This window comes from Pagrus major, chromosome 17, assembly GCF_040436345.1.
Source record: "Pagrus major chromosome 17, Pma_NU_1.0".
Taxonomy (NCBI): Eukaryota; Metazoa; Chordata; class Actinopteri; order Spariformes; family Sparidae; genus Pagrus; species Pagrus major.
In genome coordinates, this window is record NC_133231.1 from 25753722 (window position 1) to 25779065 (window position 25344).

The following is a 25344-nucleotide window of genomic DNA, read 5'->3' on the forward strand; positions in this document are numbered from 1 at the left end:
TTTTATGTCAGTTTTAAACGCAAGAAAAAGCCTGCGGCGGCTGATGTGCCACAGCAAGTACAAAGAACGTAACGTAATGTCACCATAAATCATGTCACATTATATTCTTAGCTGACCTGTGTCTCTTAACCACAAAGCACCTGTATCTGAATCATCTTGAGCCAGAAATAATGTGAGAAGCATATAATTCTCATGTATCAGTGTCACAGGGGTATTCCCAGCTTACTGTGGGTTCACACCAAAAACGCAGGGAATTCCCCCACAAAGGGACCAGACAGAGAATAAATGTTGTGTCATCAATACTGCAACACAACTTGAAGGACGTGTAGCTGGTTTGTGGCTTCTGCCGACAGCCTGTTTTATTCTAATGTTTTATTCTGGTGCATTTAAAAGTGCATAAAGGGATGCACGAAATACTAACAAAAAAAAGCTGTATGTACTGTATGCTGCTTATAATAGAATTTCAGTCGGATAACTCACGATTGAAATGTTTATTATAGCAGCAAAACATGGTTAGAGATTGGCGTCTTGGCTCCGACATCATCACTCCCCGCAGATATGTTTACATAGAGTCATTGGGGAGTGATAAGCAAATCATCTTGAACCCCCCAGTCGGAGCCTGCAGGTGGATGCTGAAAGAACATGCAGCAATACTGACGCAGGGCAGCGCTGGCATTGACAGGCAGAGGGAGAGCTGGGAGATTTTTGCAGTTTAAATAGACCGCCAAATTGAGAGGGTGTGGTTAGAAGATTGTGGAAAGTGGGGCCTGTCTTGTGTATAGCAGAGCAGCTCGAGCTGTCTGTCTGAACTATGAAATAAGAGACATCTTTGTTGTCCACCAGGGTGGAAATTTGTTGTAATCTCACCAAATACAGTTTACAACAACATAAAAACAGACATTATAATAGATATATGCGTGTAGCCACACCCATTGTGTGACATCATCATTGAAACAAAGCCACTCCCTTTCAAGCTCCACCCCCACATGCTCCTCCTACCTGGCTTTAAGCTCCTTGTACTCCTCCCTGATCTTGCTCAGCTCCAGCTGCATCCGTGCTCGCTCCTTGGCCACCTGGTCCAGGGTCTTGCGGGCGTCAGCCAGCTCCGCCTCATACGCCGCCTTCATGCCCGACACATCTCGGCTGGACGAGGACTCCGACTCAGTGATGCGCAGTCGCAGGCCGGCGTTCTCCATCTCCAGCGAGCGCACCTTGTCGATGTACACAGCCAGCCGGTCATTGAGGTTGCACAGGTCCTCCTTCTCCTGCAGCCTGGTGATGCGGGCCGGGGAGACGGCGCCGCGGCTGATGCGTTTCTGGCCTGGGGTTTCCATGGTAATAATGGCTCAGCAAGAGGTGCAGAGGGGGTGAGTCACTGGCTGTGAGGGAGGAGGAGGGTGAGGGAAGAAGAGTTAATGAAAACCACAGTATCTGGGCAGCCTTCCCTGGAAACGCAGTGCAGCAAATCACGGGCAGAATCACACGTTAAACTTTAATAGAGTTTATAGTGAAGAAATGTTCCAGTCTTGCATAACTCTGATCCTTGTCTGGGCAGCCCGCATTCTGTAATAGGCCTACTCACAGCTCTGCATGATAATGTAACCCAGGATCCTTTTTCCACAGTCAGTACTGCACATCTCTTAAACTTCATTTAATGACTGCCCTTAATGTATTTGTATTGTATGAATGTATGAAAGTAATGTGCAGGCAGAGCTCGTTCACAGGAGATTTTCTCCAGATTTTTTGGATACCAAACCCCATTTATTTTTTTATCAAAAAAAAAAAAAAAAAAAAAGGTGTTACAGTTTCCTGCCCTTTTCCTGCTTTGAACACTCCTGATAACATCCCTCTTCCACACATACACACACTGTCATAACACATGCCTGGCTGTTCTCCCCTCCAGCTCCATTAAATTGTTGTCAGAGTAGTTAAGCCACTTTGCGCAGTTCACTCCTGAGCAAACATATTTCCCACGAACATCAACCCCCACCTTCGGCTCACACACAAGGCCAATTAAACACTTGTATGATTACTCCTAAAATATGCAGCCGCAGCCAGGGCGACCAAAATAAATAAAATCGTTTCCTTCCTTCTCGGTTCTCCACAAATCTTTTTTTTTAATTTTTTTTTTAGTAAAATTGAGGTAAACCACAAAGGAAGCTTGTAATTACTTCCTATAGTTTACTGTGTTCATCAGCATGTTCTGCAGTGATCACTTCGCCCACAACCACCTGCACAAGCACCGATCATAATACCAAAGAGTTGACTCACAGTACAAAAAAAATACTGCAGGATGCCCTGATAAGGACATACATCCACTTTGGGGCCATTTAAAAGGGTGCTAACAGAGACATGAATACAAGAGCACTGCAGTTATGGCTTCAGTCGCTGAAAATACAAGACAAACTTTGGCTTTTAATTACATTTTAAAAAGGTATATTTGAAGATGATGGAGGGAAAAAAAGAAGAAAATCATTAACTGGCTATGCTTCCAACAAAACATGCAATAGGACCGTGTTTTTTTCCCCATCAGAGAACAGCATACTGCAATTATTGATGAGGCATTCAACAATACTAATAAATGCATCATTATTGTTATCATCAACTACAACTGAGGCCAAACTGTTGTGACTTAAGAACTGCTCTTTCTCCGCAGCTGCTCCACTCACAACCCAACAACCCTTCCCCACTGAATGGCGGGAAAGCCTACTCCAGTTTGGCGCAGCGGTGGGCGGATGCACCAAAACTTTGCCATCCATCCCCTCACCGCCCATTACCAAAAGTGCGCGCAAGGACATGCACGCCCATGTGGGTGGGATGGCGCACACATGCATGCACATGATGTGTGCACACGCCCACAGGAGCAGACCCATACACTCACACAAGTACTCTCTGGGCTAACTCTGAATAAATGAAGCATCCATTTAAGCCCCCGAAATGTGCCGAGCATTAACAGGTGCTGTCTGATGTCCTGCTCTTCAGTACGAGCAGGCAGGAAAATGAGATACAACTTTTAAAAGTTGCTGAAAGTTATTCAGCACCGCTCCCTAAATGAAACTGAAATTAACTTTGAGCTGACTGAACAAGTTAAACAATAGAACAATAGTCTGACCACATTATTTGCACAGCAGTGGCTCTGTCTGGCAGAGTAACAAACACAGAAAGTCTCACAGGGAGACAAAAATCTGAGCAAACTCTCTGAACCTTACCTCGCCTGTCTGAGAACCTCTCCACTGCAGCCTGCTGAAGGGACTAAAAGTGAGTGTGCAGGACCTTTCTAGAAGTTTATCTGCTGGTTTGAGTGTGTGTGTGTGCTGCTGTGAGTGTGTGTGCCGTACCCCAGAGGAGCGTAGAGAAGAGGATCCGTTGAATAATGCAATCTTGCTCTCTGCTAGTGGGTGTGTGCGCCTTTGGCTCGTGCCCTGAACTGCTCTCGTAGCTGTCGCTCACTGCACATGTACCTACTGCTGAAGAGGGAGAGAGAGGGCGGGAGCACAAGATAGGGAGGGTGGGGCGGCGAGGAGGAGTCAGACCAGACAGACTGTGTGTGTCTGTGACTGTGTATTGACACACACACACACAGAGCAGCTGCTGAGCTTTATCTCTCCCTGCACTGGCCCTATCTTTCCCTTTCTCATTTCACTCAGACGGAGCCCTCGCAGACGGGCTGACCTCAGCGGCTGGTGCAAGTGGTCTGTCAATAAAACGCGGTGACAGTGATGATACTGAACAGCTCCCAGGTGGGTGAAAGTGTGTCAATGTGCGGATCTCACCCCGCTCCTCCCCGCTGCTACGAAGAATACATTCTTAACCCACCTTTCTGCTTGTAAATGGCCGTGACAGCAAATACATGGAAGATGAATTTCTGTTTCATAAAGCGAGAAGAAAATCCTCTCTGCTTCAGAGGGGGAACACAGATGACCTCAGCACACACAAACAGTGCCTTCATCAAACAAGCTAAAGTACATAGAAATCCTTCATTACCTTGTAGGGAGGTCCTGGTGTTATCCATGGCAGAAAAATAACCTGTCAGTAAGCTCGCCCGATGAATCAGAGGAGGAAAAAGTCCACAAATCTTTTGCATTATATTCCCAGTGAAAGACAGAATAATTCCCACAAGACATCTTGACAGTCTAAAGGTCTGCACCAAGTTGATTCTGGTCTTATATTTATTTCCTCTGGGTGGAGTTAATGGATTCACAGGTCCAATCAAGTTCTGATGCAGGGGAAAAAGACGTTTTCTCCGTGTGTATGTGTCTCCTCACCATGGAAATGGAAGTTAGTCCATTCATGTGTGTGTGTGTCTGTGTATGTGCATGTGGTTAAACAAGGGGTAAGACAGCATCTCTGTTTTTGGGCATGGGGCAGGCCCAGTGGCTAAGGGAGTATTCCTGGCTGCAGTGTGGCCCTTCAGTGGAAAGGAGCCGTCAGTCTCTGAGTCACACGTCCCCTTTACAAACAGCTCTCTTGTTCTGCCCCCATCTCCTCTATACCTCTCTCTCTCTTATCCCTTCATCTCGAGTTCGCCAGCCCTTGTGTTTCCATGGAAGTCACACTAAGATGAGAACCAGGCATCCCTAGCATCTCAACAAGCTTTTCTACAACTCTGATCAAATCTTCTTTCCTTTCATGTGCCATCTCTGTGCACAAACAATTACATCACACCTTCTTCGAAAAGGAAAGCAAAAAATGTCAAGCCTAAAAAACTTTGTACACAAACCAACAGAGCTACAATGATTAGTCAATTAATGAGTTGGTCGACTGGGAGAGAATGAGTTGCCAACTACTTTGACAATTGATTAAAACTGTGTCAGAGATTAGCTGGTTCCAGCTTCTTAAATGTAAGAATTTGCTGCTTCTCTCTTTGTCATCTATAATAGTTAATTAACTCTTTGGGTTTTGGACTGCTGTCAATTCGAAGGCGTCACTTTGGGTTTGATTAAACGATTAATCATGAAAATAATTGGAAGATGCATTGATAAATGAAAATAACCGGAAATTGTAGCCGTACAAACCATAAAGGAAAAATCACAATCACCTTCATTAATGATTCGTTTTGGAAAAAAGGTTAAAAAAAAAAAAAAAAAAACAGGTCAATGCAGTTTCCCAGAGCTGTGAAATATTCAAATGCTCGTTTTGGATGACCAGAAGTCCACAACCCAAAAGATATTCACTTCATGATATTCAAATAGAGAAAAGCAAAAAAAAAATCTGAGGCCTGCACCAGCAAATGTCTGGTTTGAAAAGTGAGTCAAACGAAAGACTAATCTATTAAAATAGTTGACGATTAATTGTCGAACGATTAAATAGAGTAATTTGCAAAGTGATGCACCGCCACCCATTGGATCTCCGCTCTCTGTCAATCATTTGTTGGTTCCAGTTACTTAAATTTCAGGTTTTGCTCCTTTTTGTCATTGATGATAGTAAATGAAGAGTCTTTGGGTTTTGGATTGGTGGTTGGACAAAAGAATCAATTTGAAAACATCACTTTAGGCTCTGGAGCTTTGGCAGATTGATCGATAATGAAAGGCGCTTGTTGCAGCCCTATGTTTACACTGTACTGTAAAATGACTCTCCCACATACAATTGGTAGAACAACAACACAAAAAACGTTTTTGAAATAGATCCAAAACTACAAGTTAATAATTGTTTAACATCATTTGGATGATGTTTTAAATGATGAGACGTAGCAATTTCAACTAGTCAACTATTATTTTTCAACTTCCATCCACATCTGTCTGGCACTTAGTTGCTGTCTGAATCCCAGATGCATTCATCAACTGCACAGACAGGAACAGGCATGACAGATTGTGATGCAACTCACCAGACAAGACAAGTACTGAACAATATGTTGGCAGTCAGTTTTTTCCTGTCCCTGCCTCGCTCCTCGTCTTTCTCCCTCTCTCTTTCTGCCCTCACGGCATTCCAAGCGGGCAGCAGAAAAACAAGGCGTGCCTGTTGTGCAATCTGAGGGGTTTATTTCTCCATCAGGAGCTCCTGACTCACTGATTTCCTGGGAAAAATACAGCAGTGACAAAGACGATGAGCCAAACTGCATGAGAGCGTTTGACTTGGGAAGGAAGTTTTCTAGCTAAGAAGGCCACTATAAACACTTTGAAACAGCTCGCACATGCTCTGTAGTTTATACCAGGCTTCTGTTTTTCCATCCCTCATTTTCCTCCATTTCCTGCACACAGACGTACAGTACTGCTCACGTCCTGACTAATTTTCAGATAACCGGGCAAATCAGCAATGATTAATTTGTATAATTTAAGCATTAATCTTTCATTTGACAAACCACCAGAGTCACTTACTCAGAAACACGTTAGCTGTCCTTGAGCGAGCACCTGCGCTTGCTTTGTACCTGATCAGCAGCTTTAATTCTAAAGCAGTCTCTCACTGTGTTATCTCTGCTATTCAAGAGACCATTGTTCACACATGTGCATTAATCATTATTAAAAAAAGACTGTTACCATATCTCCGTCCAGTGCACAAGAGCCTGCAATGCTTTAAAGGATATCAACTACAAATAATTCTTCCTTCTGTTCATTTCTACTCCAATAAAACTGTACAAACTGTAATGTCAAAGAATTGCTGCTTTGTGAGTCTTTGTTTTGCATATTATGTTAATTATTCTTGACACGATCACAGCAGCCTTCAGTCTCATGTAAATTCATTTCATAATCGTTCATAATGTGCAGGAAGTGTGGGATAAATATTGCTGGGACGAGCAGCGCGATGTGTTATCTTTGATGAGAGACTTTTCTTTTCTTGGGTGGGTCTAAACAGATAGAAACCATGATGGAGGAAGGATCAGAGGGCTGAGTCATTACTTCAATGAGGAAGTAACTGTCCCGAGGGTAAACTGAGGAAGCTGGAGAAGGGACAGAATACCAGGCTGAATAACCCTCAACTACTGTGGGTGTGTTTCAGCAGTGAACAATCTCACCTCTGGAGCAACATCTGTCTCTACCAGCATGTTCTGTCAGCGTCTCATCCACTCTGTATTTCCACTTGACTCAAAGTAAAAATACTGAGTAAAAGTGTCCAATTTACATCAGCACTTAAGTACAACTCTGAAGTACTTGCACTTCAGTAAAATATTTTAATTTTATGCTACTTTATAATACTACTCCACTACAGCTCGGAGATAAAATACAGCACTTTTCACTCCACTACATTTATTTGTTTGAAAACGTTTAGTTGAAAAAAAATGTGTTTTGTCTGAAGGTGACATGTTGAGTTAAAGGAGGAGATCTTTGTCATACTGCTGGGTCATAAAAATGTATTTATTTGTGGATTATATTCTGTATCATTAACTAGAATGTGCACTAGTTTAATCGAGTAAAAAACGCAATGATAGCCTTCTGAATTGCACTGAAATTAAAGTATGAAGAAGCAGAACATGAAAATACTAATTAGATAACACTTGATCGATCCCTTAACAAGGAAATTCACTTGTTACAGAAAAGGTGACTGAATGAGAGATAGAGTTTTCCTCTCCACTACATTGATTTGATGTAGTTACTAGTTTATTCAGTGTTTAAAGGCTAATAATTGTGAAGAGACGATGCTGCATCAGAGCCAAAGTAGCAGATTTGTTAAATATGTTTATTTTATCTGCAATCTGACAGAAAAATCACAGATACAGATAATAAGAAAAATGATGAATATCGGCCCAATAATCGTCCGGGGCCGATAATCAGTGTACCCCTAGTCATAAAGTATCTGATATTAACTGTACTTAAGTATCAAAAGTAAAAGTAAATTAAACATATATTTACACATCTGTATACACTACTGTATACTAGAGGTAGACCGATTTTCAACTTTTTATTATAATTAGATCCAATATGAAGTATTTTTGAGATTACTGGACTGTTTTTTATTCATCCAATTGCTGATAAAATAAATAATGATACCTGCAATCTGAAAGTAACTACTGACTATAGTAATCAAATAAATGTGGAGGAGAAAAAGTATATTTGCCTTGAAAATGTAGTGAAGTGGAAGTGTGAAGTAGAAAAAAAATTGAAATACTCAGGTAAACTACAAGTACTTCAGAATTATACTTAAGTACAGTATGAGTAAACTTACTTAGTTAGAAAAAATAATGATACCTGCAATCTGCAAAGTAACTATTAACCAAAGGTATCCAATAAATGCAGAGGAGAAAAAGTATACTTGCCCTGAAAATGTAGTGAAGTTGAAGTATGAAGTAGAAGAAAATTTAATAGCTCAAGCAAACTACAAGTACCTCATATTTGTACTTGAGTACAGTACTTGAGTAAACATACTTAGTTACATTCAATCAGATATGATCAAGAAGGACACACATGGTGTAATATACTTAGTAAAATAGCATGAAAATATAAGTAATAGCACAGAGACATTGGATTGCAGAGGATAGTTGCACAGTGTAAATATGAAGGATATACTGCATGTATATGTATTCCTTATGTAAGGATATGAATACATGTAAAGTATAAGTACTTAAGTAAATCTACTTAGTTACTCAGCACCACTGGCTGCTGTCCCTACCACACCGGGTCCCTCCCCTTCCCTCCCTCCTCATGAATGATGCTGCAGCGGCCACACTGCGCCTCTCTGGCGCCCCCTGTCTGCACTGCGGCCTGTTTGTCAAGTCATTCACAGGCACAGAGCAGAAACGACGCGCCCTCCACTGGCCGACGGACTGAATGAAAAACTTGTGCGTGATATCTCTCCACCTGGGTCACCGAGTTCACTGACACAGCTTCTCCACTCTGACAAAAACACAGGGACCCGAAACACAACGCGAAGCCTGGAGAAGATTATTAAACTGCGACATCAACAGTGTGATGGTCTCACCTTCTCTCTCTGGTGAAGGAATGAAGCTTTTCTTCTTCTTCCCGCGGTCGTTTGAAACATGTCCCCCTTTTCTTTCCACGGTCACTATTGACCTTTGGAGAAGTCGACAGTCCAGTTAATCATGATATGATCCACTGGGCAGCTTTTTCTTTGAGCGAATCGTTGAAGGAGAACTCTGAGCCGAGCCAGCAGCCGCCGACAGCCACCTGCAAATCAACACACTTGATTAGGCTGCCAATCTCTGCTAATTACAATGCAGCCTATAGGCGCCACCTGGCGACCATCATTAACGCTTTGGTCGGTGCTGGGATGGTTTTTTGAGCTGGTGAGGATTCAGGAGGAGTTTACAGAAGATAAATTATATATATATAAGTAATCTCAAGGCGACAGAAATCTGAACACATTAGTCACTGATCACAATTCAGATTCCTGTTATTATCAATACACTTTAAATGAATGCACAAACAGTGGTATTCATTTCACCGGGGACCCCCTGCAGAGCCCTCAGGGGCCCCCTCCATGGACCCCACTTTGGCAGTGATTGATACACTGACCCGAGCTGGGTTTCACATGAATTGATAATTTAATTAAACCGGCAGCCAGGAAGCCTCATACAACCATTCCTCAAGGCAACCACACCAGCACGCCCGCCGCTATCAAGCCGTACAGATGGCCCGGTTGAATAGTGCAGTCGCTTTAATTCCCCGTGATCCCAAACTCATTCTCAACACAAACAAAAAGCAGAAATTAAAAACAAGTGAAGGGTGCTGCTGGAGACGTTTCACACAGCTCTCTTGCCGGGGATGCTTATCGTTATGTAACAGCTGAACATGAATTTTACATGACCTATGTTACTGAGCTGTAGATGGTTTGTTTACATTCATATTGTTCATAAATGATGGAACAAGACTGTGGGTCACTTGGAGGCATCGTGATCTCTGAGAAAATGAGGCCCGAGCATGTACGCGTGCTTGCTGTGATTGTAGCCAACTGTGGAACTGAAACTGTAGCTTCAGGGCTGTGTTCATCTGTAACCCTGCACAAGCCGGCTAACATAGATGTACACATTTTGATTACATGGTATAAAACTAAAGCCTTCAAAATGTCCCACAAGCCCACAAAAAAGTATCTTAACCATTTGAACTCTGCAATAGAAAACCACCAGCGCCTGCATTGGTATTTTTGCTTATTGTGATGTCATTTCTTTAAATATCTTCAAATGCTTCATATCCCTGAAATCTGTATAGCCTCAGCTAAAAATATTATGTCAATGAAGCCAAGAAACAATAATGAGTGATTAAAGTATTGAAATTATGTCATAAATTAATACAAATATAAAAATCATTTTACTATATAAATACACAAAACACTGATCCAAAATATTTCTAAATGTAGAAACATGAACAAAAGATTTCCTCACGCTAGTTTTTGAGATACACAAGGAGATGTACAAAGGACATTTTTATAGTTTCATCTGCAATAGAAATACAGTATTCCCCTGAGTGAAAGGTATTTTTTGCTTATTGTGCAAAATAAACCTAAAATCAAAACAACAAAATACACTCGGCTCAAAACTACTACGTCTCTCAATCTCTCTCTGTCTCTATCACCCTGCCTCTCTGCTCCCCTCCCACCACTCACTGGCGCCATCTGGTTTTGCAGCGTATGTCACGTAGAGTAATGACATCATCACGCACATACAACATGATTAGGGAAAGACTTTTGTCTTGGCATCTTGCTGCGAAAAGAATAAATGTTGTAGTTATCATGGTTTTTATTTTGGATCGATATAAACAGCTTTTTTTTTTTAAAGGTTCTTGTGCATGTAAAAGGTCTTGAAAGGTCAAAGCAGACCACCAACAGAAGCTCCTCTCTCCCACAGAAAACACTGCTCCTGAAACGCCTCGTCAGTAGTTCCCCCCTTTAATGCTGTGACTTTGTGACATCACACTACGTCACCATGTCACACATGAGCATAATTTATGCATAGCAGCTAGTTTGGCACATACAAATTGATTCAGTACAGCTGCTCTGTTGCTGTCAGCGGTGCTGTGTCAGGCATGTGTGAGCTGACCAATCAGAGCAGACTGGTTATTCAGGAGGAGGGGCCTTAAAGAGACAGGAGCTAAAACAGAGCGTTTCAGACAGAGGGGGAATACAGAGCTGCAGCACTGGACAGTATGAGAAAACTGGTGTGTTATTTGAGCATTAAAGCATGTAAACCTGTTCTAGAAGTAACCTAAAATAAAATCACGAATCTGAAATTGGGCTTAATATGTTTCTTTTAAAAAAAAACAGCTTTCAGGGCTAATTCGTCTACAGAAAAGGGTCCCAACAGAAAACTCTGTAATCAGCAATCAGACTGTTAAATAAAAGCAGTACTACCCCAATTTTAAAATACTACAGTAAAAGAGTGTCACATTAAAAATCAATAATACTGTCAGCAAAGTAGCCAAAGCTAAAGTAGTAGAGTGTGATGTTGGCAGATATTGTCATATTTTAGTTATTTTCAGCATTTAAACGTAGCCATGGTAGAGATGATGGAGCAAATTTAATCTGTTCAGTTCAACTGAATGAATTGTAGTTGTGTGTATTCAAAGGGGTTATCAGGCAAAGGATGAATGCCGGAGGCAATGTGCTAAAAAATAAGCGTCTGATCATTTTCATATTTTCTGGGCTTTTTCCTTTTCCTTCCTTCCTCCTTTGTTTTATATTGTTATGAGATTGCTAAAGACATAATGAAGATTTGGGGGATAGAGGTTCTCTTTTATCTGATCAAAATCAGATAAAGTCATGGCTCAGGATTAAAATACTATTGGCCACTAACAAGAAAAGCAATCACACGAAAACACTGAATGGCCTCTTTCTTGCTTATATCAACCCGTGTTTGTGCCAGGAAATATCAATATACATTTGGGTTTACTTCATCAGGATGATTTAGTAAACCATCCAGCATTAGTACTGCCCTCTAAGAGCCCTGGGTACATATATTAAAAACGAACAATTAAACAATTCAAACACATGAAATAGTCAGTGCAGCATGTTCATCATGTGCAACATTTCTATTTTTTTTTTGAATTTTATTTAAGCTTTATTTTGCCAGGGATATTCCCAAGAGACTGCAACATAAAAAGTTTCATATAAATCCAAAAACAACCAGTGTTCAGTAACAGGACATGTGCACTCAGTGGTCAAACAGGTCTTAATCTTATTCTTATCATACTTCAAATAATCAAGTTTAAGGTGTCTCTGTAACTCACACCATGTGTCAGTTTACATTTGAAAGCCTGTCCAGTCGATTCAAGATAGATACAGGATGCTCTTCAATGCAGCATTTCTTGGTAGTTTATTAACTTTATTGTGCACAATGTGGAAAATTGTGTCTGGCTTCACCATAAAACCATTAAAAACAATACAAGAGAGACTTAGTTCTTTTTAATATACCGATTGAACTGGTTTATAATAAACCATCAGTTAAAAGTGCAAAATACTAACAAACAAAATGTGTGGAAATAATTTACTGTTGGTTAGTTTAATCTAAAATAATGGGTCATATTTTATAAAATAGTCATACTTATGTAATATCTTCACCTACAAACTATTAGCTGTCAAATAGAGGCCTAAAGGTTTGAGATGTGAGCTTGTGACCGGAGGGTTCAAATCCCCAGACCGGTAGGATAAATCTGGTGTGAAAGGCAGCGCTTGTTCCTTCCTCATCTACCACCACTGAGGTGCCCTTGAGCAAGGCCCTTAACCCCAACCGCTTCAGTGGCCGGCGGATCAGACTGTGGGCTTACTGAGCTGCTTCCGGGTGTGAATGTGATCAGAGTTTTCTGAGAAAGCCTGACTTCTCAGACTTTTCATTGAACTCTCCCTGAATAAATAAAGGTTAGAAATCAATAAATGTTGTGCAACAAAATACACAATATTTTTCTCTGAAATGTAGTGAAGATGAAGTGAAAAGAAATATCAAATGCAAATACTCAAATTAAGTACAAATACCTCAGAATCATACTTCTTATACATATACTTACATAGAAATGAAGAAACTGTGTTTACTTTTCACTATAAAATATAAATACTCGAGTAAAGCAGATTTGTCTGAAATTACTTGTACTTTACAAGCGCTTGTGTAAATCTACTTTATTACACTCCGTCACTGATGAGACGTGTCTGGAAATTACATTAATGGTCTTCGCAGCTCATCTATTTTACATTTCATCCTTGACATCTTTTTTTTCTCCTGTTAAGCAGGTTTTTTTTCTCAATATTTTTCCGAGGGTCTAAGGACAGATGATGTCGCTCGCTGTACAGATTGTAAAGCCCACTGAGGCAAGGTGATTGTGATTGTGGGCTGTATAAATAAAATCTATTTGAATTGATTTGACGTATACAAGTCTTAAAGTGCATTCGAGCATCATCGTGTTCTACCAGGCCATCATAATGCAGTGACATCATTTCCTTAACCTAAATGTGACCCAACCAGTAATTTGACAGTGTGATTCTGATCGTGTGACTTAATCCTTTGGCAGATTAAAAAACTGCAACCTTTCATTGTTTACAGTAACGGCTACATCTGAATCAACACTGACCTTCAGTAAAATAAGAAAAGTAGATGCCAAAAATGAAAGTGAAGCAGGAAGTTCAAAGCGTCCTGTGACGTGTGTGAGATCACCACCATACGGGAAGAAAGCGGTGAGGTGAGCCTTACTCATCACTAGGCGTGTCACAGCATCAATGTGATTAGAGAGAGACGGGGCTGGGGGTAGGGGGGGAGAAAGGGAGGAGGGGGAGGGAGGGTTGGGTGAGGAGAGAGATGACCTAATACCCGTAAAAAGCAATGAAGTCATACTACCTGACTCATATTCCCAGCTGACACCAGCTCTCCCAATCAAAACATCCCAGTGCATCTGTGTGTGTGTGTGTTTATTGTTAACAAGGGTGAGGTGAGAGTGTGTGTGTGTGTGTGTGTGTGTGTGTGTGTGCAGGTCAACAGCTTCATATGCATGTGAGGAAAGACTGCAGACGCCTCTGTGTTTGTGTGTGTGGTAAATGCAGTCACGCACTATTTTAAAGGTGCACTATGTTAGTTTTGGGGATGAAATTTTAGTCAGAAGAGAAAGATCTTCATTGATTGATTATTTTTTATGCCTAAACAAACAAAATAAACAAACTCTCTTAGTTTTTGTGCCTGAAAAAATTGAATAAACAAACTGACTCTGAGAACAGCTTGTTTATTCAGTTATGGAAATAATAAATATTTCTGAGTTTGTATTATTTCCTCGTTAATATTGCAAATATAAAAATTCTGAGTTTGAATTTCTTCTTCAAAAATACACAGTGCCTCTTTAAAGATGGAAAAGGTGCCGACATGTACGATTTGCTGTTAACATGTATACAAAAAAATTGATTAACAATGACTTTGATAACTTATTCATTTAATAAGCAAATGTGTCACACACTCTCTGGTTCCAGAATCTGAAATGTGAAGATTTTACACACACACTACACATTGTTACACACAATTTTAATAAAGAATAAAGAATATCTTTAAGAAGATTTGATGGACAAAAAAACAAGCCATATGAGCATGTCACCTTTGTGTTTGGAAAACTGTGATTCACTATTTTTCCACATTTTATAGACTAAACAACTAAAAAAAAACCTGAAAGATCAATAAATAATGAAAACAATCACTGTTATGGGACTAAATAAGAGCCAAAATTGGGGATAAGACAACACTTTTAGTTGCCTTAGTCATCTTTTGTGGGTCACACTGCTCACTCACAGCATTGTAAAAAGTGCATTACCCAACAATACTGACTCTAATGTGGGATGAAAACCTAGATTTTAATTCAATTACTCTCCAGTCTCTGTGTCAAGTCTTGTCTTATATTACTCAAAGAAGGAGCGGTTTCGAAAAACTTTTGAGCTTCACTTTTTGTTAATAAAAGTGGAGCTCAGTCGAGCATTTTTGCTGACTTACCCCAAAGATGGAGCAAAGTTTGGGATGAAAAGGCCTCATTATCCGGATCCACGCATGACGGTCGACCTGCCGAATTAAACTAAACAAACTGATGATTCTACGCGAGGTTAAGGAAACACTCAGCTGCTTTAACGATGATGAGGTCGTTGCATTTTAATTGTATTTCCACGACGACCTCTTCAACTCCCTCTCTCTCTTTCCGTTTCCTATTGTTTGCTTTATTTTTGTTTGTTTTATTGTATCATCATTATGTTATCAGTCTGTTAGTATCTGTGCTGCTCTCCCCTGAAAAAAGTGAGAAAAAACAAACAATAAAAACAAACACAAAAGAGCAAACAAATAAACAAATAAAACTTAAAAAAAATATATACAGGAGGGAAAACCCCCCTCAGACAAAGTGGTGTCTACATTTAGTGTTTGACTCGTTCAGCTGATCGACTTCAGGGCTCTCGTCAGCGTCTGAGCACAAGATGTGGTATCATTTGCATGTGGTCTTACATCATCCCTGAGAGCCCGTTCACTATGGCATCAGCACGTGGTGCTTAGCCAACATATCCCTTTGTGCTCGCAGAAGCCTCATTCAAGTGACAGCGGGGCACCAGAAAAGTCTTGAAAAGGACATCTGGCCGTGGAAGTCAAAGGGATGTCCTTTAGGGATTCTCAGACGTGTCTTTACAGCCTATTAAGCCTGTCCTCTTTGAAAGAGAGATGCTGTCCATAGGTGAGAGCAATATTTGCATGAGCTCTCGGACAAAGACGCTGGTATGTGTCTCTGCGGCACAGTAAACCACAGCGACTCCCTAAAGATGCCAGTCAGTCTTTCATCAGGGTAAAAAAAGAGAGAAAAAGCTCTGCTGTGACGACCAGATGGTCAAGATCATTGAGTTTTTTTTGTGTGCAAGTAACATGACCTCAGCACTCTAGGTTTCACAAGTATCCTGTAGCTAACACACTCACACACACATGCAAGGAGAGAAACTAGACATGACAATTGTAGCCCACAGCCACAGGCAGCGAAGTCTGAATGAAAACCAGACCTGCTGTGGTCCATTCAGAGCCGGAGAAGGTTTAGTTCGGGGTCACAAAGGTTATGTGGTACAGCAGCATCACCAATCAGACTTCCAACAGGCCACACCACACATCCAGACAGAGAGGGGTGTGTTGAATGGGGGGGAAACACTATCCCAGATCCATGCTTTTTATTGATTGGGGCTCTGGACTCCCAGCGGACCCCTTTAATGGAGCCAGACGACCTCTTGGACACACTGGCACACTCAGTGCACCGTTGAGAGGCCGGCCCTTGTGTGGTGCTCGTCCCCATCCCGACCGTGCTCTCACCCAATCCTCTGGCCTCACCACTGGGTGGGGTGGGGGATTGGGGGCAGACCCCCTGGGCCCACCCTCTGGTCCTTCATGCATCACGCCATCCTGCTCTCTTCCTGCTGCTGTTTTTTATCCATGTTATTGGGTGGAGTGGGGATGTTTTAATCCCGGACTCATACCAGGAGTCTCCCTGTGAGCTCTCATCTGCAACACACCCTCGGGGAACGAACCCCTTCCTGATTGGCACCCAGAGAGCGCGTCTAGACTCTGATTATGCATGTAAATACACCTGCTGTAGCTTGCTGGTACCGTTTTATCACAACATTTATATTGCATTCTATTTTCAGACATGCTGTTTGGAAATTTGTGATTATATTGTTGCTCCATTTTATGTGTTATTAAAAGGCAGAAGGCGTTCTCACTAGAAATGCTAAAATATTCATGCTGAATCTCTCTAAGAGTCACATGCCACGCTCAGTCTGTCATATAAGCCCAAATCGAGGACTGTGTGTGTGTTTATGTTTTGGTTATTACAGTTATTGCAGTCACAGCGTGGAAAAAAAACACCAAATATGATGGAGAATGATAAATTGAATTTAATGGATGGGGTTGAAATGCACAAGTAATCTACAGAGTGAATTCAACACCTCCCCTGGGAACACAAAGCACACACACCGAGAGGTTTCACTGAAATTTAATCCATCAATTCATATAGAAACATCAAGTTCAGTAAACACGTGTGTGTGTGTGTATGTGTGTGGAGATGTCTTTATTTTCTGCCGGGGTGGAGAAATAATGTGGACGGTGGAGCGGCGGAGCATCCACTGTTGTCTCAGAGTAAACATCCCCAGAGTTTGCCTTGTCATTCAGTTATAGCCTTACGCAACACATACTCACTGTACATCCCACCATGCATATGCACAGATGGTAATGACAGGCTAGGCTGGAGTTAGACTGACACTTTGAGGAAGCTGAAAACATGCTCAGCACTGTGTGGCAATCTACACACCGGAGCCAGTGTTTCCTCGTGGCTCTTTCTTTGTAGCAGTGACCCAAGTGTGATGATAATTCCACAACTCAATGGGAAAATAATGACATCATCTGAGGAATCCGACTTCCTTCTTCATGTATTTATTGCACATAAATGAGAAATTTCCAGGTTTTTAATGCTTGTAAGTTGCAGGTAGTTTGCGACCTGTTTGAAAGCTAAAAAAATCTGCGAAAAGAGAGAGAAAAAAGTCTGATTAAAAGCTTCATTTAATAATATTAACAACAATATAGTGGTTATTAATGTTTTTAATACTGCAGTTTGAGTCTTTGTGTTGTACTACAACCATGCCGTCAGGCGTGGCTTCTGCCGAGGACATCTTGGGGAGTCTGTGCGCGAAACGAACGGCGCGGCTCTTTGTTCACCGGGGCTGCTGCTGCAAAACCTCCTCTCTCTCTCTCTCTCTGTCTCTCTCTCTCTTTTTTTTTAACGGGAAATGTGCGAGGGCTTTTCTGATGTTCCCCCGCTGCATAGGGTCTGCAACGCCTGTCTGACAACTCCCTTTCTCTTCTCCTCCTCGTATACAGCCCACCTCCCCCCCACCACCCACCCTCCAGACACCCTCTTTCCCTCCTATACATAACATCCTCATGCGCAACGGCGCCGGAGACAACAACGCGGTGACCTGCCGCAAAGCACGGCTACATGGAGGTGGGCGGACCCCCGCCAAAAAATGTCACTAACTCCTATACTCCCCAAATTCATGTCAGATGGTCCACGATCCCCCCTCATTAATGCAAGGAGCTGCTCGGTTTTTTTTTTTTTAAATGTTGTTTGCTTGTTTTTTTCAAATCCCTGTATGATAAAGTTGACATCATCTTTTCAGCAGCACCACCAGATGACCATGTGCGCACTGTACTTTGCACCTTTTCATACATCCTGGTCGGATATTCTTACATAAGTCGCCGATATGCGGTTTTCAGGCTACACTGCAGCTCTAGAGCTGCGAGCGAGGCTGCGTTCAGACGAGTGCGGTGCGCGCAGGAGGTGAACGATGAGGTATTTTCTTCCTTTTTCTATAGGTGACGGGAGGGGAGCTCGCTTTGAGATGCCACAGGCTTGGGAACCTGAGACGGAATGGTACAACGGGAGGGCGGCTCGTTTTGTCTCGGCGAGGAGGGGAGCTGTGTAAACCAGACTGGGTGGAGCAACACATCGCCCGCCCCATCTATCGTGCAGACGGCCTTGTGTCCCGTTTGCCTGGAGCTCGGAGAGAGACTACTGTACTGAAAGTCTGGCGGATAGAGAGAGAGGGGGCCGGTCTATGGGAGGGACTAGCGCAAAGGGGGGAATTGGAAGGAGGAGGGGGCGAGGAGGAGGAGGCGGCACGGGTGCTGTTTCTCCAGTCTCTTTCCCCTGTCTTTGTCTCACACACTCTTTTGTTAGCCATGCCTAGCCTGCTGGTTCTAGCAGGGATCATGGAGAAAAATGGGGGCTACGGCGGGGATCTGGCCGGCTCCGGCTTCGGAAGCGAAGGTCTCCTTGTGCCGCCCGACGAGGAGGAAGACGACTCCCGTGCCCTCAGGGTCGCGCTGGGCCAGTTGTCTCTGCTGGGGCTCGGGGAAGGCGAGGACGGCGGCGGAGCCCCAACAACAGGAGTACAGGACCGGAGTAACAATAACAACAACCACCACAACCACACGAACAGCGTCGGTGGTGGCGGGGACACGGCGATTCTGCAAGGGAAAAGCAAGTTGTGCGCCCTGTACGAGAGCTCCTCAAGTGAGACGAAAGGACGAGGCTGCAACATAACAGAATGCGTCCCAGTGCCCAGCTCTGAACATGTGGCCGAAATAGTGGGGAGACAAGGTAAACCGCTGGCTTGCATATTATTCCCCCTCTCCCTTCAAACTTGTGCTTTCCCCCCGCTAACAGTGCTGCATTATCCCCGCCGTGGTTTCCTGTGTGCTTTGTTTCTTGTTCTCTAACTGTTACCTGGTGTTATTTGACAAAGAAAAGGGAGTGGTGTGTGTGTGTGTGCTCGCGTGTTTTTTGTGCTCCCCCGAGACATCAGCCTCCCACTTTTTTCTGCTCCAACGTCGCAAGTTCCCGTGCACTCATCATAACACTCGTACATTGAAGACGAGTCGTCGGCCGCTTTCTGTTTATTTTGCTTTTGAGTGAATTAGCACAGAGGCATGAGAGAGAGAGAGGAGAGGAGAGAGAGAGAGAGACCCGTTCCCTACTGGGCGAATTATTCTACATCCACGCCATCAATGTCAGCGCACAGACACACACTGGAGCACGGAGAGCACTTGCTTCCTTTGTCGTCTGAGACGCGCCAGACTGTTCAAAAAAGGCAACGTGCAGCAGGCGAGGAGAGGAATGTCTTTCACTTCCACATGATGGCTAGGAAAACGAGCGATTTATTTTTTTATTTTATTCTTTTTGTGTGTGTGTGTGTGTGTGTTACACGTTGGGTCTGATCGGTGGAGGGATGTTTTGCCCCTCTCTCTCTCTCCAAATGTATTCAGCTCGTTGTTTATGTTGCGCACTGCCCCAGTGACACAATTGGACAATAGAGCGAGCGTGGTCCACTTGTTTTTTTCAAACGAGGGAGTTGGAAAGTTCAATTTCAGCCACATTACACATTCTGCCCCGTTTTTCTTACAGTTGGAGGGGTTTTTATTGAACAAAGAGCTGAAGTTGAATGACAGCAGCTGTCAAACAAAGGTGTGAAAGTCGGGGGATGGAGGGGAGGGGCGCATTAAGACAGTGTTGCTGCTTGGCACACGGGATGGCCTTAAAGGGTGACTCAGCGAGAAGTTGCACCAGGAGGTGGGAATCCTTTTTTTAAAAACAGAATATTCTCTTGTTTGTGCTTATTTGCAGCAAAGCTGTCGTCAGGTGATTTTTCGCTCTATCCGACTTCCATATTTATGTGCAATCAAGCTGCGAACAAGCTTGAACCTAAGTTGGTTTTGAGGACCCAGAAGTAAAAAAAAAAATATTTTTTTTATTGTCTTTTTTTCCCCTTCTGCTTGGTGGTGCTGGTGTTTGTGTGGCTGCACCCATTGTTAACTGTCGCGATGAACCCATGGGTGAGAGGTGCAGAAAAGACAAGGATGGGGACGGAAGGGCAGTATAGCATCTAAAAGCTGAATGGGAGTCACGCCTTGGAGCTCAACACAAGGGGCTCCTCATGAGCCCCACTTCACTGCACACTCTCAATGCCACATGGTAGTCTGTCAGGAGAGGGAGTAATGGGCGGTTGGACTGAGAGAAGTACAAAGACTGCAGGGTGAGGTACCATTAGCAGATCCTGATTTATCTCGCAACAAAAACAAACAGGTCTCGAATAATGTCAACGGGGGTCCAGGGGAGCTGAGATGGCTTCTTTTACCAATACTTTTCTTTACTTGCTCCACTGCTGTGGTAATGTGGATTTACTTTGTGCTGCTAAGTGCCCCTTGTCTCCCATTGCGGCTCCTGTTCTTTACTCTGAAGTGTAAGTTTTGAATTTTAATGGGGTAACCGAAGACAGCCGGAGGGTGGATCCAGTGGGCACAAGTGCAGCGAGAGGACCCTTTCGCCATGACCGAGAAGAAGTGCTGATTTGGGGGGATTTGAGTCGAGCTGCTTTTGAATCGTGGCCCTTCGTTAGTTGGCAATGCGCACACACCCCCTTCCTCTCAGCACCGTGCATCACATGCCGCCTGGTGAATCTGCCAAACAGAGCATCCTGTCGTGGAGAAAGGCTTGGATATGATTGTTTTTCTCCTGTCAAGAGTCACAGGCAGTGAATCCCGAGGATGCTCTTGTACCTTCCTCTGGTGCTCTTCAGATCAAGGGGTGGCTTTGTTTTGGATCACAGGCACCTCTCACACCACAATTTAACAGCGGAGAATACATTTGTCACCAGTGACCTCAATTTCTGCTTGCGATTAATTAATCGGCGCCAATTTTGTTTACAGATAATTCTTCAATTGAGACTAATTAAAAGGTGCAACGTAGTTCAGGAAAAGGAATCCATCAGTTGCCCCTTGAACCCCCGTGGCACGGACATGTCTATTAGCTTAATACCAAGCAATGGCCCCAAAAGGCATTTTCAGATTTTGGGCATGAGAGTATCACTATCCTACTGTCTGTACCACTGGTCACTGGGAAGGAAGTGTTCCTGAGCAAAGTGGGCCTATTTGGTCGCATTAGAGAGAAATTTGTCTTCAACTTAAGGTGTTTTGATACCTGCAGCTGTGATTTTCAAATAGGTAATGTAATGATGTGCTGTGTGATGTGCTGTGAAGCACCTGCAGTCTGGTAAGATGAGCTCAGGTCTGTTCAGTACATAGATAAATTGATAGATAGATGGGTGTCTGATGATTCTTGCTCGTCCAAGAAGATGCACCGGCCTCTTTAAGAAACGGTCGAGACAGGAAAGGCACGTTTAAGTCGTCAATAAATATCTTAATGAGGAAGCTGCATGAGATTCTGAATGAAAGCTGACCCTCGTAATGCTCGATGCATTCTTCATGAGGTGTAATATAAACAGAATTGCTGTGTCTTTTCTTACCACGTTCCTCTTGACCTCGGACGCATCTGACAGCCCCCTGAAACAATCACTGATTTACTGTACGTCCTGTTCTGTCCCATTACAGTGTTGGATTCATTTGTCATGATATAACGTCAACCTGCACCCTCTCACATTAAGACTCTGCCTTAAAAGCGCTTTATAGATTAAACTATTACACACTGATCAGAAACAGGGCAGATGTTGAGCCATAAATGGTCCAAAAACGAAGCACATGTGGGTTGACTGTATTGTCTCGTAAGTTCAAGGAGAGGTCAGAGAGTGACTGCTCGCCTGCATAGAGTAATGCATGTGCTGTTGCTCTCAGTCCTCCAAAACAGCCAATTCTCAATGGTCAATACCTGAGCACTATTCATGTATCTCTTTGTAAGGTGTGTCTGATTTAGAGCTAATGAATAAGTTCACTGAAGAGGTGCCCTAATGCTTAGGCGCTGGAAACCTCATAAATCATGATAATTACTCCTGCCAGTAAAAAGCTGCAACATATTAAGCTAAATTGGTCATAACCGGTGAACAAATCTGACTTTACACAGAACAAAGGCAACTTGAGGACGTTAGCTAAGTGCGCTCACATTTATAACCTTTGCACTTGATTCTTGAGTCACAAACGTGAACCGATGTATCATATTTACTCATTTTGAAATGTATGTTTGGTGTCTCTGCAGGTTGCAAGATCAAAGCCCTGCGGGCCAAGACCAACACCTACATCAAAACCCCCGTTAGAGGAGAGGAGCCTGTGTTCTTAATCACTGGCCGGAAGGAGGATGTTGCACTGGCCCGCCGTGAAATCATCTCTGCTGCTGAGCACTTCTCCATGCTCCGGGCATCCCGCAACAAGCTGGGAGTGTCCTTTAGCGGCTCCCCGCCCACACCTTTGCCAGGTCAGACCACCATTCAGGTGAGAGTGCCATACCGTGTCGTGGGGCTGGTTGTGGGGCCTAAAGGATCCACCATCAAACGCATCCAGCAGCAAACCTGCACTTACATCGTCACTCCCAGTCGAGACCGCGACCCCGTCTTTGAAATCACGGGGTCACCGAGCAACGCCGAGCGGGCCCGCGAGGAGATCGAAGCACACATCGCCTTCCGAACAGGAGGCCTGCATGACCACAATAATGAGAACGACTGTCTGGGGCCGAATGGTGGAAGCAGCCCAGCGGGCAGCAGCGGTGGTCTGGAGAGCCGACTACAGCAGGTGTGGGGGCTGCAGGGGGGCCAGCGCAAGCCTCTCACCAGCAGCTACCGCCAGAACTTCTCAGATGCCATGGTTGGAGGGGGAGGGGGAGGAGGAAGTGAGGGAGGGGGAATCTACAACAAGGGCAACTTCTCCAGCTCTGGAGAGAAGCCTTGCTCTTATTTTGGATCAGAGGGTACCCAGAGCTGGGGCGACCCTGACTACCCCAAACAGGTGGCCTTCTACGCCCAGCAGCGTTCCAAGAGCTTTGGAGGCCTCCCGCTCCCCCTGACCAGACTCTCCCCTGGTTTACCCGAGCCCTGCGGAGGTGGAAGCACCAACAACTCTTCAGTCACCAGCATCGTGCCCGTAGCCGGCTCACCTCATGCCCAGGCCCGCCGCGCCCACAGTGAGCCCACCTCAGCCGGCGAGGGTTTCCCAGGCCGTCTGCCAGTGCCGGACTCGCCACCGGCCACTGTGCGGGACTGCATGACCTGCTTTGAAAGCAAAGTGACGGCTGCCTTGGTGCCCTGTGGCCATAACCTCTTCTGCATGGAGTGTGCCATCCGAATCTGTGAGCTCAACCACCCGGAGTGCCCAGTGTGCCACACCCAGGTCACACAGGCCATCCGAATATTCTCTTAAGGAACCACATCAGTTTTTATCATTAGTTTTGTCAGTGTTTGTTCAATAATTATTTACTGTTATTATGATTATTATTATAATACACATTTTTGTTTTTCAGAAAATTTAAAAACAATCAAGCAGATATTTTAGAAGGCACTGCTTGCTTTACTAAAAAGTATAAGAAATATTTTTAAGTTTTTCTTTTATATATATATATGCATATATATTTTATAAAAGTTTTGTTTATAAGAGAAGTATAGTACCTTGCATTTTCAGTTTTTTGACTGCTGCTGTTTTTCATTCATGAATCACAGTGTAGGCAGAGGTAGACAGTAATGTGAACATTTTATTATTCAAATTTTTTATTTTACCATGAAGTGGGTTTATATGGAAGGAAGAAGATGATTGTTGAGGTACCCAATCTGCACCTGACTGACCTTGAAAGTCAATGTTGTTATTAGAAGGAAAAAATAGAATTGTCATTGCACCTTACAATCATCTTGGTCTAAAATAGGATTTTCAATCATACCATGAAATTTTGGGAGCAGATGTGAAGGTGAATTCAGCCTTTTCAGTTTTACTGTGATTGTGGTTTGATGTAATTGGTCCAAAATAATAGATATTAATTTCAGCAAAATGAAAATGTGAAGAGATTAGTTCTAGTCAAAGCCTTGTAAACTTTACAAGAAAACAAAAGAAATCCCCTTATTTCATTCTCATACCTTAAAGTCTTATAAACCAGATTAGTCCCAAAAAGGGAGAGGACATTACGTCATTTATTTAGAGTAATTGGTTACATTTTATTGGTATCATTATTCACAGAGATAGATGAAAGTTGTATAAAGTATCAGTGATTTTTTCTTTCCACTAGCCATTGATTACACTTTGGTCACTGCAGTTTGTTGAAAAGATTCGTAAATGCTTGCTCCTCGTGGCACTTGAAAAGCATGTGGTTCCTCGGTTGGCTTAAAGCACTGATTTAATTTGTGAGGCCGAAAGCCTTGGAATTCATCCAGTTGGCTAGTTCTCGATATCTGTCTCCCCAGTGGACTTGTTTCAAAGCCACCTTAACCGCGCTTTATTGTCTTGTGTGGTCATTTGGCCACAGTCGCTGAACGATATAGGACGCAGCAAGAGCTCCAGTCAACAAGCTTTTCTCTGAGGTGTGCACTGTAAATAAAGAGCAGAATTAGTGCTAGGACAGAAGCCGAGTAAAACTGTAAAATGTTCCCTGAATCAGCAGCAGACTCAGATTTGAATAGTTGACACTGTAAAAGTCCCAAATCAGTAATCCTTACTCCACGTCCCCAATTCTAACGGCATTATGTGTGAGCTCCGAGGGGCCAGCTGTCTCCCCTGTAATTAGCAAAGCTGTACAGGAGCAGGTGTTTCATGGCACACTGCGGCGGTGACCCCGAGTTGGAGGTCTCGCCTAGCCCCCTTTCTTTCTCTCTTTTCTTTGGCTTTTATGTCTCCCCCTGCTTACAGTTCGATCGTTTGCTTTCCAAGGCCTCTCTGAGTGGGGCGTATTGTCTGGGCCCGGTGGCGGCGTGGGCTGCAGAGCGCTCGGACACGGCCTGGTTCTACTCATTCATAATTAGGCAAATGGGTTGGTCCAGGTGCGGACCGTGTGGGGACTCTGGAGCTGTATGAGGGGTAGGACAGGGTCCCGCAGAGAGCCCCTTACTGCCCCACCCTACTGTTACAGGCACAGAGGGGGCTGGATGGTCTGGATGCAGCTGGGCGAATAAGACCCCCTCCTTCCACTCCCTCTTGCCCCTTCTCCCCCCCCCTTTTTCCTCTCCTTT

General features: G+C 43.5%; 2 protein-coding genes across 2 annotated transcripts in view; one reads left to right on the plus strand and one right to left on the minus strand.

Annotated features, from left to right (window-relative positions):
• lmna (lamin A) overlaps positions 1–9024 on the minus strand; it is a 44131-nt gene extending 35107 nt beyond the window's left edge. Inside the window, 2 exon segments of the mRNA XM_073485176.1 lie at positions 1000–1379; positions 8851–9024. Of these exon segments, the coding sequence (XP_073341277.1) occupies positions 1000–1334 (335 nt within the window). The 5' untranslated portion in view covers positions 1335–1379; positions 8851–9024.
• Positions 9025–18595: 9571 nt separating this feature from the next.
• On the plus strand, positions 18596–23554 carry mex3a (mex-3 RNA binding family member A). The gene is made up of 2 exons (XM_073485921.1): positions 18596–19016; positions 22401–23554. The coding sequence occupies exons 1-2, from the start codon at positions 18596–18598 to the stop codon at positions 23552–23554; spliced, it is 1575 nt and encodes a 524-aa protein (XP_073342022.1).
• The last annotated feature ends 1790 nt before the right edge of the window (positions 23555–25344 follow it).

What these genes read in the sequence shown, in the direction of transcription:
- mex3a (XM_073485921.1), top strand. Translation starts at nt 18,596, where the DNA reads ATGCCTAGCCTGCTGGTTCTAGCAGGGATCATGGAGAAAAATGGGGGC. An exon ending in CGAAATAGTGGGGAGACAAG is followed by an intron (nt 19,017 to 22,400) that starts GTAAACCGCTGG and finishes GTGTCTCTGCAG; the next exon opens with GTTGCAAGATCAAAGCCCTG.